Raw genomic sequence first — 13,678 nt, forward strand, 5'->3', positions numbered from 1 at the left:
TCAGTGTGTCATCCGTGTATCTGTTTTTACCATCAGTGTGTCATCAGTGTGTCTGTTTTACCATCAGTGTGTCATCCGTGTGTCTGTTTTTACCATCAGTGTGTCATCAGTGTGTCTGTTTTACCATCAGTGTGTCATCCGTGTGTCTGTTTTTACCATCAGTGTGTCATCCGTGTGTCTGTTTTTACCATCAGTGTGTCATCTGTGTGTCTGTTTTTACCATCAGTGTGTCATCCGTGTATCTGTTTTTACCATCAGTGTGTCATCCGTGTATCTGTTTTTACCATCAGTGTGTCATCAGTGTATCTGTTTTTACCATCAGTGTGTCATCCGTGTATCTGTTTTACCATCAGTGTGTCATCCGTGTCTGTTTTTACCATCAGTGTGTCATCCGTGTGTCTGTTTTTACCATCAGTGTGTCATCCGTGTGTCTGTTTTTACCATCAGTGTGTCATCAGTGTGTCTGTTTTACCATCAGTGTGTCATCTGTGTGTCTGTTTTTACCATCAGTGTGTCATCCGTGTATCTGTTTTTACCATCAGTGTGTCATCCGTGTATCTGTTTTACCATCAGTGTGTCATCCGTGTCTGTTTTTACCATCAGTGTGTCATCCGTGTGTCTGTTTTTACCATCAGTGTGTCATCCGTGTGTCTGTTTTTACCATCAGTGTGTCATCAGTGTGTCTGTTTTACCATCAGTGTGTCATCTGTGTGTCCGTTTTTACCATCAGTGTGTCATCCGTGTGTCTGTTTTTACCATCAGTGTGTCATCCGTGTGTCTGTTTTTACCATCAGTGTGTCATCCGTGTGTCTGTTTTTACCATCAGTGTGTCATCCGTGTATCTGTTTTTACCATCAGTGTGTCATCAGTGTGTCTGTTTTACCATCAGTGTGTCATCCGTGTGTCTGTTTTTACCATCAGTGTGTCATCCGTGTGTCTGTTTTTACCATCAGTGTGTCATCCGTGTGTCTGTTTTTACCATCAGTGTGTCATCAGTGTGTCTGTTTTACCATCAGTGTGTCATCTGTGTGTCTGTTTTTACCATCAGTGTGTCATCCGTGTGTCTGTTTTACCATCAGTGTGTCATCCGTGTATCTGTTTTTACCATCAGTGTGTCATCCGTGTGTCTGTTTTTACCATCAGTGTGTCATCCGTGTATCTGTTTTTACCATCAGTGTGTCATCCGTGTATCTGTTTTTACCATCAGTGTGTCATCCGTGTATCTGTTTTTACCATCAGTGTGTCATCAGTGTGTCTGTTTTTACCATCAGTGTGTCATCCGTGTGTCTGTTTTACCATCAGTGTGTCATCAGTGTGTCTGTTTTACCATCAGTGTGTCATCCGTGTGTCTGTTTTACCATCAGTGTGTCATCCGTGTATCTGTTTTTACCATCAGTGTGTCATCCGTGTGTCTGTTTTACCATCAGTGTGTCATCCGTGTGTCTGTTTTTACCATCAGTGTGTCATCAGTGTGTCTGTTTTTACCATCAGTGTTTAATCCATGTGCCCATTTTTACCATCAGTGTGTCATCCGTGTGTCTGTTTTACCATCAGTGTGTCATCTATGTGTCCGTTTTTGCCAATGTGTTTTAATCACGGTACTGCTCCCTAGATTGATGTTGTCCAACAAAGGTGGAATCTTTCTTTAAGAGGAATTTTCACAATTGGGAAAAAAAAACGATCTGCTCTCTTTTACAGGAATGACATGTTTCTTGTCCATTGTTCTTTCTGTTATTGCAGTGAGCTGAATGCAAGTGAATAGGGTTCGGCAACAATACCAGAGACAGGTTACCGAGATCAAAAGTGGTGTAGTTTCTGGGGAAAAAGAAAGTAGATATACTCCTTTGGGTGGCCATGGCCAATAAAGATATGGAGACAAAATGCTGTGGAAGTCTCATAAATTATTACAAAAATGAAAATGAAGCCTTTATCATGCACAACACTTCAAGCGCCCCGATTAGGGTAGAAGAAAGAGCGCCAGAATGCATAACCTACTTTTTGGTGAAATGATGAAACATCTGTTGGTTTGTTGTTTTCTGTCTTCCTATTCCGTCTCTGGGAGCATAAGAGAGTTACATGGTCGTTTATTACATGTGAAAAATAAAGACATGTATTTGTAGAAGCCGCATTTAGGAAGCCACTGTGGGAGGATATAGTTTATGGTGTGTTTATCCAGGGAGGGAGAGCAGACAGTGTCTGGAATAGCTGGAGATAACTGCAAGCAGTGCCTAGGGGCCTGAGATGGATTCCTAGCAGTCTCTCAGCATGGAGCTGGCGCATCCTGATAGCAGCACCTGAGATGAGGAGTCTGTAAATCACCCCGCATCTTCCTTCAGGGCAGGAAAATAGCTGATGGGAAAGATGAGCATCCAGTTGCCTGGAGCTATAGAACATACTTTGTTTGGTTTATGGTGATTGTACCCAATTCTCTTTCTAAGCTGCTAAAATAAGTAATACATAAAACATGATCACATTTGAAGAAAAGATGTAACATCCTAGTAGTGTCGGAAGTCATAGAACCACACAGTATTACAACATTTTGTCCGGTTTTGTTATATAATGTTATATTTGTAGCCTATAATTTGTAGGGATTAATAGTAACCTGATAGTAAGTTATGTACTACTGTCGTCTGCAGTCCAGCAGAATCAATGAACAGGCTCAGCGGGTTTTAGGAAGGAAAAAACAGACCTATTTTTCTTTTTTTCCGATCAGATACTACAATTTAATAATAAATGTTTTAAAAGTGTAGATCAGAGAAATCAGGAGAAAAAAACAAAGAAAAAAAGAAAAGGCATAGCAAAGCAACCCACCCAGTGTTTAGGCCAAGAGCATCCCATTTGGATAAGTAAATAGGCAAAGTCTATGTTATGGAATCAAGATCGGTCCTGGAACAAAAAATATTGAGTGTACCCCTGATTATGAATAGGCTTATAGACCAGTGTTCAGACTAATGTATTCACAGCTATACTATTATGCTCTAAGCAGTAGATGTAAAAGCAGTCTAGCTGAAATATCATCCTGAGACCAATGTAGTTCAATTTGCAAATTGCCAGATAAACCATACATAGAAGACGTATACACCACTAATGTACTCTGCACACAAGTATATGTACAGCAGACTTACACTTCACACACCCATAAATTAGGTATACACAAGTGGTCAAAATTGTTGGCGTCCCTCGTTTAATGACAGAAAAACCCACTATGGTCACAGAAATAACTTGAATCTGATAAAAGTAATAATAAATCAAAAATCTATGAAAATGAACAAATGAAAGTCAAACCTTGCTTTTCAACCATGCTTCCACAGAATTTAAAAAATAAATGAAAGTCATGAAATAGGCCTGGACAGAAATGTTGGTACCCTTAACTTAATATTTTGTTGTGCAACCTTATGAGGCAATCACTGCAATCAAATGATTCCTGTAACTGTCAATGAAGCTTCTGCACCTGTCGACAGGTATTTTGGCCCACTCCTCAAGAGCAAACTGCTCCAATTGTCTTGTGTGTGATGGTTGCCTTTTCCAGACGGCATGTTTGTTCTTTCCAAAGACGCTCAATAGGATTTAGGTCAGGGCTCATAGACGACCACTTCAGAATAGTCCAATATTTTCCTCTTAGCCATTCATGGGTGTTTTTAGCTGTGTGTTTTGGGTCTTTATCCTGTTGCAAGACCGTTGACCTTTGACTGAGACCACGCTTTCTGACACTGGGCAGAATCACTTGATAGTCCTGAGATTTCATTGTACTCTGCATAGATTCTAGACACTCTGTGCCAGATGCAGCAAAGCAGCTCCAGAACATGACAGAGCCTCCTCCATGTTTCACAGTAGGGACAGTGTTCTTTTCTTGATATGCTTCATTTTTTTCCCATCTGTGAACATGGAGCTGATGTGCCTTGCCAAAAAGTTTCATTTTTTTCTCATCTGTCTAAAGGACATTCTCCCAGAAGCTTTGTGGCTTGTCAACATGCAGTTTGGCAAATTCCAGTGTGGCTTTTTCATGATTTTGGTTCAAAAATGGTGTCCTCTTTGTTGTCTCCAATGAAGTCCACTTTGGCTCATACAACAACAGATGGTGTGATCTGACACTAATGTTCCTTGAGCTTGAAATTCACCTTTAATCTGTTTAGAAGTTTTTCTGGGCTCTTCTGTTACCATTCACATTATCCATCTCTTTGATTTGTAATCAATTTTCCTCCTGCGGCCATGTCCAGGGAGGTTGGCTACTGTCCCATGGAGCTTAAATTTCTGAATAATATGTGCAAATGTAGTCACAGGAACATCAAGCTGCTTGGAGTTGGTCTTATAACTTTTACCTTTAACACGTTTGTCTATAATTGTCTTTCTAATCTCCTGAGACAACTCTTTCCTTTGCTTCCTCTGGTCCATGTTGAGTGTGATACACACCATTTCACCAAACAGCACAGTGACTATCTGTAGCCCTCTAAACAGGCCCACTCACTGATTCCAAGATTGTGGACACCTGTGATGCCAATTAGTGGACACTCCTTGATTTAACATGTCCCTTTTGTCACATTATTTTCAGGGATACCATCATTTTTGTACAGGCCTATTTTATGAGTTTTATTTTTGAAAAGATTCTGTGGAAGCATGATTGAAAAGTGATGTCTGACTTTCATTTGTTCATTTTCATAGATTTTTTATTCATTATTACTTTTGTCAGATTCAAGTTATTTCTGTGACCATAGTGGGTTTTTCTGTCATTAAACGAGGGGTACAACAATTTTGACCATGTGTGTTGATTATATATACACTATGTATATATCCAACAATGTAGACCAGCTCACTCCTGTGAACCACCTGGAACCTCAGTGATTCTGGACCGTGAAGAAGGCGGGTTCTACCGCTGAAACGCGTAGTCCTATCTGCACGACTTTCCTGCGTTATTGCTGTTTTGAACTGCTTGGACCATTGCATTTTAATGGATTTATGAATAAAAAGAAAAAAATTTTTAACAGCATCCTGGATTGCTCACGTTATTGCTGGACTTTGCTTTGTCGTTGTTCATACACTATGTATATATACAACAGACATCCTCTACACACCTGTATGCTTACAGCAGACATACACTGTGTACACCTTTATCTATAGAGCAGACAAATAATCTGCACACCAGTATACATACAGCAGACATGTACTCTGTATATCTTTATACAGCATGCATATGCTCCCCTCACACCATTATATATACATCGAACATATATTCTGCACACCAGTGTATATACTGCAGACATATACACTGCATGACTACAGTATATATGTATACTGTATATACAGCAGGTGTTTGATCCATGAATCGCCCAATACATTTTTGGGTTCAATTAGAATTGGTACTTAAACCGTCCTCCTCATCATGCTGTTCAAATTTTGACATCATGAGACCAAGATGATACCTAATAATTGATCAACAGTAGCTCGCCATTGTGAGGCATCAAGCTGGATGTTATCAGATAAAGTGGCCACTGAGCTTAGAGTGTCACACAGTGTCATCAGCAGATTGCAACAAAGATACAGGGAGATCCCCATTAGCTAGAGTTTTTCTCATGGTGCTAGTAGTCGAGGATCTCACCGAGGTCACTGCAGTTCAGCACGGCTGGGGATGCAGCCTCAGTGACCGGCAGTAACCTCGATGACATCATTTCTGGTCACTGAGGCTGCGCTCGCAGCAGCTCAGTCACAAGCGATTCCCCCAGACATAGATTAGGGAGTGGGACAGAACGACGGAGAGGTGAGGGATATTGTTGTTTTTTTATTTTTGGTTTATTACAGGAGAATGAAGGCTTCGATCGAATTAGGCGTTATGTGATTATAACTGTGTTTTGTTATTTTTAAATAGAAAAGTAAAAGGGTGTTTTGTTTTATTTCTAGTAAAGGACTTTATTCTGGCTGTGTTTTTATTTACCATATACTTATAGGATTAATAATGGATAGGTGTCTTATAGACGCCTCTCCATTACTAAGCTGTGGGCTTAATGTCACCTGACAATACAAAGGTGACATCAACCCCGCAATTATGAACTACACTTGCCATCGCTACAGGGCAAGTGAGAAGAGCCAGGCAAAGTTCCAGAATTGGTGAAGCTAATAGACGTGCCTTTTCTGGGAGGCTGCGGGCTGCTATTTTTATACTGGGGGGCCAATCTAAAAATAGGCCTTTACCAGCCTGCGAATACCAGCCCCCAGCTGTCTGCTTTAGCAAGGCTGTTTGTCAAAAATGGGGTGGGACCCCATGCTGTTTTTTTAATTATTTATTTAAATAACTTAAAAAAATGGGGACCCCTCTATTCTTAATAACTAGCCTTGCTGAAGATGACAGCTGAGGGTTGCATTCCCCCGCTGTCCATTTTGCCTGGCTGGTTATCAAGAAAACAGGGTAACCCAAACCGTTTTTTTATTATTTATTTACAGCACAAGAGACGGCTAATTAACACACCCATCAGCCATGCACATGACAGAGCGACAAACACTCAGTGTTCAGGCAGCTGAACCTGAACAGTAACACGGACTTCCTGTTGAAGTCAGTGTTCGGTTTCCATGCCCGAACAGTAGGTGTTTGGTACGGACGCCAAACTTTACTGTTCGGGTTAGCCCATCCCTAGTTAGCACCTGGAAACATGTGGGCAGGTTCTCTACCACCATGTTGTTGTGATATTGCATCCTGCTAATATGGACTCAATAAGATGGTAGTGCCGGACATTGTGTCGTGCTCATAAAGTTTTGCCACATTTGGCCATGCTAACCCTGCCTTCTAAGGGGGTGGCCATGGCCCAGCTGCATTGGCAACTTCCTCCTCCACCTCTGCCTTGTTCTTCCACTGAATCCCTGGTGTCAGATGGGAAAGCCATCAATAGATTCTCTACCAGTGTGTGCTCATGCATTTTTTGATCCCACTCTAGAATTGGAAATAATAATGGTACGTTGTCCTTGTAACTGGAATCTAGCAGGGTTATCACCCAGTAATCAGCACTGTTAGCAATACGGGTAACTTGGTGGTTGTTGCGAGGCACAGCAGCATGTATTGGCTCATGTGTGCTAGGCTGCCCAGAGTGTGCAGCATCTCAGTACTGTGCATCCCACGCTGTGGAAACATTGCCATCTCCTTTTTCTCTGAACTGCTCATGTCACTAAGATGGCCTTCGCTCCATGACGGGTGTAGGACCTCATCATCCCCTGCATCATTTTCCACTCACTGCTCACCCCTGCCCTCCTTGCAGGTCTCACAGTGCAGAAAGACAATGCAGTTGGCAACTGTGTTTTGTCATCCTCTGACATGTGCTGCAGTGGTCCACTGACCATGTGCACTACTCCCATGTACTCATCCTTCAACCTAACAAGTGGTTGGGCATCAGTGAACTCAGTTTCTTCCACCTGTAGGGTAGGGCCAGGTGGATGGTCCAAAGAACCCAAGTCAGCAGAGTCATCAAAAAGCAGAAGAGACTGCTGCATGACTTAAGGCTCAGACTGCTTGGCTGATTTGCAATGGAGTGAGGTGCAAGCTGGATGACCAAAATAAAGCAGTTCAGTAAAATTATTTGCTTGGTCTACAAATGGTAAAGAAACAGCTGTTTGGCCTATAAACTGTGTTCCAAATTATTATGCAAAAAGAGTTTAGGAGTGATAAGGTTAGAATTTTTTTGTTTGTCATTTAAACTCATTGATGGTGATGTGTGTCAGGGCTCTTTATATCACTGAAAGCAATTGCAGATACCTGTGCAAATTAGTTTGGCAGGTGTGTCCAAATAAAGGCAAGACTGCTTAAGAAGGCTGTTCCACATTATTAAGAAGCCTACATTTTTTGCCAAAATGGGAAAGAAAAAGGATGTGTCGGCTCCTGAGAAGCAACAAATTGTGGAGTATTTAGGTCAAGGCATGACTACAATCAACATTGCCAAGACACTTCATCGTGATCATCGCACAATCAAGAAGTATGTAGCTGAATCCCAGCAAACACGTGTGCGTGCTGATAAGGAAAAATTGAGGACTCTTTCCAACAGGCAATTGCGTCAGGTTAAAGGAGCAGCGGCAAAAATGCCTTGTCGTAGCAGCAGACAAGTTTTTGAAGCTGCTGGTGCCTCCAACGTCCACCCGAACAACAAGATGCAGGGTCCTTCCGAGGTTTGCAGCTGTGCGTAAGCCATCCTGTCAACCACCTCTATCCACTGCACACAAGCAGAAACGGCTCCAGTGGGCAAAACAATACATGAAGACTGACTTCCAAACTGTTTTGTTCACCGATGAGTGCTGTGCAATACTCGATGGTCCAGATGGATGGAGTGGAGGATGGCTGGTTGATGGACACCCCATGAAAACACGGCTAAGGCGCCAATAAGGAGGAGGTGGGGTAATGTTTTGGGCTGGAATCATGGGGAGAGAGATTGTCGGCCCCTTTAGGATCCCTGAAGGGGTAAAGATGAGCTCCATAATCTATGTGGAGTTTCTAAAACAGCACTTCCTGCCATAGTTCAAGAGGAAGAACCGTGCTTTCCGCAGCAAGATCATTTTCATGCATGATAATGCACCGTCTCATGCTGCAAATAACACATCTGCATCTCTGGCTGCTATGGGCATAAAAGAGGACAAACTTATGGTGTGGCCACCATCTTCCCCTGACCTCAACCCCATTGAGAACCTCTGGAGCATCATCAAAAGGAGTGTCTATGATGGCGGGAGGCAGTTCACATCTAAGCAACAGCTCTGGGAGGGTATTCTGTCCACATGCAAAACAATTGAAGCACAAACCATCCAAAAACTGACAAATTCAATGGACGAGAGAGTTCAGAAGCTTCTTTCGAACAAGGGGTCCTATGTGCAAATGTAACATCACCTAGAATAAAGTTTTGACTTGAAAACTGTTTGATTTCATTTTGTAATAAGCTGATAATGCTTATAATTTCACAATTGACCATTTTTTTGTTCAAAATAAAAAGGTTGAAAACTCTGCTGTGCATAATAATTTTGAACATGCATTTTGAGTGTTTCTTATTTTTAAAAATATACTGTTTTCATAGGCAGTTTGTTCAAAAACATTGCAATTATACTAGAATATTAGATGACTGGAAAATAACAATGACTGCAATTCATATAGGTAATTTAGAGAAAATATGAGGAAATATTTTTTGCATAATAATTTGGAACACAGTGTAAATGGCAAAAAAAGGCTGCAGAGTACAATATTGTTTTTTGTACCAAAAATGGCAAAGACACAACTGCAGAGTAGAATTATTTTCTGCCACACTACTCATATAGACATAACAGTAAAGTAACTTTTTTATACCAAAAATGGCAAAGACATGACTGCAAAGTAGAATTATTTTTTTGCCAGACTACTTGTATAGACACAGCAGTACAGTAAAACTATTTGTTTTGCATATAAATGGCAAAGAAACTGCTGCATAGTACAATATCTTTTTTGTACCAAAAATGGCAAAGACGTGTCTACAGAGTAGAATAATTTTTTTGCCCCAATACTCATATAGACACAGCAGTACAGTAAAATTATTTGACCTACAAATGGTAAAGAGATGGCTGCAAAGTAGATGAGCTTTTTGCTACTCTACTCGTAAACACACAGCAGTACAGTAAAATTATTTGTATGACCTACAAATGGCAAAGAAATGGCTGCAGAGTACAGTAACATTTTATACCAAAAATGGCAAAGAGGCTTCTGCAGAGTAGAATTATTTTTTTGCCACATTACTCGTATAAACACAGCAGTACAGTACAATTATTTGTTTGACCTACAAATGGCAAAGAGACTGCTGAAGAGTAGATTTATTTCTTTGCTACACTATTCATTATAGATACAGCGGTGCGGTAAAATTATTTTTTCAGACTACAAATGGCAAAGAGACAGCTGCGTAGTAGATTCACTTTTTAGGGACACTGCTCATACAGATGCAGCTTCAGAGTACAGAGGCTTTTTGGAACAGTACTCCTACAAGCGGGGTTGCAGAATGCACACAGCAGCTTTTAACACAGTACTCCCACAGGCGGTGTTACAGAGTGCACACAGTGGCTTTTTTGGCACAGTACTTCCACAGATATGGGTGCAGAGTGCACACAGTGACTTTGTGACACAGTACTCCCACAGGCAGGGTTTCAGAGTACACACAGTGGCTTGAAGGCACAGTACTCCCACAGGAGGGGATGCAGAGTACACACAGCGACTTTTTGCCACAGTACTCCCACAGATATCGGTGCAGAGTACACACAGTGACATTTTGACAGAGAACTCTCACAGGCAGGGTTGCAAAGTACATACAGTGGGTTCTTGGCCCTGTGCTTCCACAGATATGGGTGCAGAGTACACACTGCAGGGTTTTTGCAGTGTGTGCAACCTAACACGGCCCCTCACTCCATCTGAATCCTTTCCCTACTCTAATCAGAGCAGAATGTCAGTGTCACTCATGATCTAGCATTTATACAGGCCAGGTCACTTGATGCGCCTGCCAATCTTTAGTTCTTAGAATAAATATCTTAGGCAAATGCTTTGCCTTCATTTTTTTAATTAATGCCTTGTTGAAATTTGGCTAAAGGCTTTAAATCATTGTTTTTTTTCTATGTGTAAAATCATTAAAGGGAACCTGTCAGCAGGTTTGGCCGATATATGAGGTATTTATTATATTCACCTGCGCGGTGGTCTGGTCTGAGGGGTGTCACTTTTCTTGGTCCAGCGCCTCCCATCTTCTTATGATCGCTGCCCTCAATTTTGCTTTGTGTGGATGACGAGTCTATATGCAGCATCATAGAATGCTGTATATCAGGCCTGAAAGGTGGTGGCCTTACCTCATATTGGTAAAACCTGGTGACATGTTTGTTTTAACCATTCTGAACAAAAATGTAAAGTACACTATATATGCTTACTTACAATACCTATCCGTGAGCATTCTGTATATAGTGCATAGAAATCCCAGTTATGAAAGTCCACATACTTTTCCCATAAAAATGATTGACTTTTTTTAATTATTCATTAAAAATAACATGATTTAAAGGACATGCACAATGAAGACAGGTTTCTTTTTATATGATGGACATGTCCTCATTAGCTAGAGATTTGTATGTTCCGGAAAATTCACAAAAGTGACACTTTACTCCATTAGGAAACCTTTGGCTCTTTTCTGTACTTGCAAGTCTTCAAAATGATTGAGAAGGAGGCAGGTTTAGTCTCTGGAGGACAATATAGCAATAATTTCCTACAAAGGTACATGATGTACAATTGAAAAAGTTTTGCCAGAGGTATGTTTTTTTTTTCTTCTACATGTCATGAGCTTTTGATATGAAACACAAAAAAATGAATTTGTACAAAATTAGGTGTTGCTTTGTGTTGATAAACTTTAGTTAGAAAGGATCCTTGTGCATGTCACATTTCTAAATATCAATAGACTCATTTTACTCCGGCACGATTAGTTTGATACAATTCATTCTCTATGATTAAGGAAACACTTCAGACGGTAATTGTGCTGGCTAAAATTGATATGCGAACAATCCTGTGTATTGGAGCCACATCTGTAATTGTACTCCTGGTTCCCCCTTTGCCCCTCTCCCAGTGGTATTTTGCATGTAATTATGCTTTTAGCTAAATTCCAAAGCACTGGTGTCAGAAGATAAACACTATTTCTAATCGTATTATTTTGTCTTCCTTTTCATTTCAGACTAAATCAGAATTCACAGTTGAATTTTCTGTCAGTGACAGCCAGGGGGTATGTATGACTTTTTCATTTCATGGCATAAAAATCTATGAATGGTAAAACAGGACAAGATAACGGGAAATGTGATGGAAGGGGGTGGAGAAAAATGATTTGTAATGTCTTGGGCATAAGTGTTGCCAGCATGAACCATGCTGAACTAACATTTGGCCAATTAAATATGAGCTTGTGTAATGTTCATTTTTAGCTCCGGTGTAGGTGTTCCTACTCTTAAGCCCCCGTCTCACATAGTGTGTATATATATATATATATATATATATATATATATATATATATATATATCAGCAAATTAGATAAAATATAACTTTTAATATACCAATTAAAACAATACCAAAAATAATGTCACCCACAAGTGAATTTGTTAAAATACAAAATGAATGGGTGATCCTCAGAGGATATTTGAAAACACCCAAAAGCATAGCATTAGGGATATAGAATGTAGCTGTAAAAACAGACAACAACCTATATGATGGATACAGCATGAAAAATAGCACAGTACTATAACCAATCGCACATGTATAATGTTTGAGACCAGACCAAGGGTTCATAGCCCCAAATAACGAGATTTCAAAAATAGGAACGAGATTTCAAAAAAAGGAACAATCTCACCAGTTAATGCAGACGGTCAGGAGTCATCAGGGATACTCTGTATACCTACAGGAAGGTAGCGACGGGAAGGCAATGCCCTGTCAATTCCCTTACATGCTAACCATTAAACTGATCCCCAGACTCCTGCCCTTACAAGGGCAGTCCACAACTAGCCCTATATTGCACATGCCCTGCACTTTCCCTATAAGGAGCGTCCCAACGCGTTTCATCCAAGTAACTCTTCAGGGGACTAACTTGGGGACAGCAGATAGTATAGAGAGCGGGAGGATGTATTTCTCTTAGCTATAGCACTATGGCACTTTAAACAAGTTAGTCCCCTGAAGAGTTACTTGGATGAAACGCGTTGGGACGCTCCTTATAGGGAAAGTGCAGGGCATGTGCAATATAGGGCTAGTTGTGGACTGCCCTTGTAAGGGCAGGAGTCTGGGGATCAGTTTAATGGTTAGCATGTAAGGGAATTGACAGGGTATTGCCTTCCCGTCGCTACCTTCCTGTAGGTATACAGAGTATCCCTGATGTCTCCTGACCATCTGCATTAACTGGTGAGATTGTTCCTTTTTTTGAAATCTCGTTCCTATTTTTGAAATCTCGTTATTTGGGGATATGAACCCTTGGTCTGGTCTCAAACATTATACATGTGTATACATGTGCGATTGGTTATAGTACTGTGCTATTTTTCATGCTGTATCCATCATATAGGTTGTTGTCTGTTTTTACAGCTACATTCTATATCCCTAATGCTATGCTTTTGGGTGTTTTCAAATATCCTCTGAGGATCACCCATTCATTTTGTATTTTAACAAATTCACTTGTGGGTGACATTATTTTTGGTATTGTTTTAATTGGTATATTAAAAGTTATATTTTATCTCATTTGCTGTTTTATATTGTAAAATTTGATGGGAAATATTTGCCATTTCGGACTGTTATTGGCTTTGCTTTATTTGGCCCCGTCTCACATAGCAAGATCGCTAGCGAGATCGCTGAAGCGTCACCGATTTTGTGACACAACAGCGACCTTGCCAGCAATCTCGCTACATGTGACACGCATCAGCGACTGGCCCTTCGCTGGATATCGCTGATTGTGCTCAAATGTCCTGGGCCATTTTTTCATCGTTGGCATCCCGCTGGCCAGCGCGCATCGCTGTGTTTGACCCTACGAGCGACCTCGTTGGCGACGCAGAACTCAGGGACGCAGGCTAGAATCGTTCAGAAAAGCTGCTGTGTGACAAGGTACCAGCGACCTCCGAGGATCGCTGGATGATTGCTGCGTCGCTGAAGAGATCTGCCTGTTTGGCAGCTGACTAGTGACCATTTAGCGACGCACCAGCAATCCTTACC

At 41.0% G+C, this 13,678-nt stretch overlaps 1 protein-coding gene across 2 annotated transcripts in view; it reads left to right on the forward strand.

Annotated features, from left to right (window-relative positions):
* CDH23 (cadherin related 23) overlaps window positions 1-13,678 on the forward strand; it is a 1,761,581-nt gene that overhangs the window by 514,660 nt on the left and 1,233,243 nt on the right. For both annotated transcript variants that reach the window (XM_073574902.1, XM_073574903.1), the window contains exon 5: window positions 11,676-11,723. In XM_073574902.1, coding sequence (XP_073431003.1) covers window positions 11,676-11,723 — 48 coding nt within the window. The remainder of the gene's footprint in view (window positions 1-11,675; window positions 11,724-13,678) is intronic.

Source organism: Dendrobates tinctorius, unplaced genomic scaffold, assembly GCF_039654945.1.
Source record: "Dendrobates tinctorius isolate UK_male_01 unplaced genomic scaffold, ASM3965494v1 ptg000040l, whole genome shotgun sequence".
In the NCBI taxonomy this organism is placed as follows: Eukaryota; Metazoa; Chordata; class Amphibia; order Anura; family Dendrobatidae; genus Dendrobates; species Dendrobates tinctorius.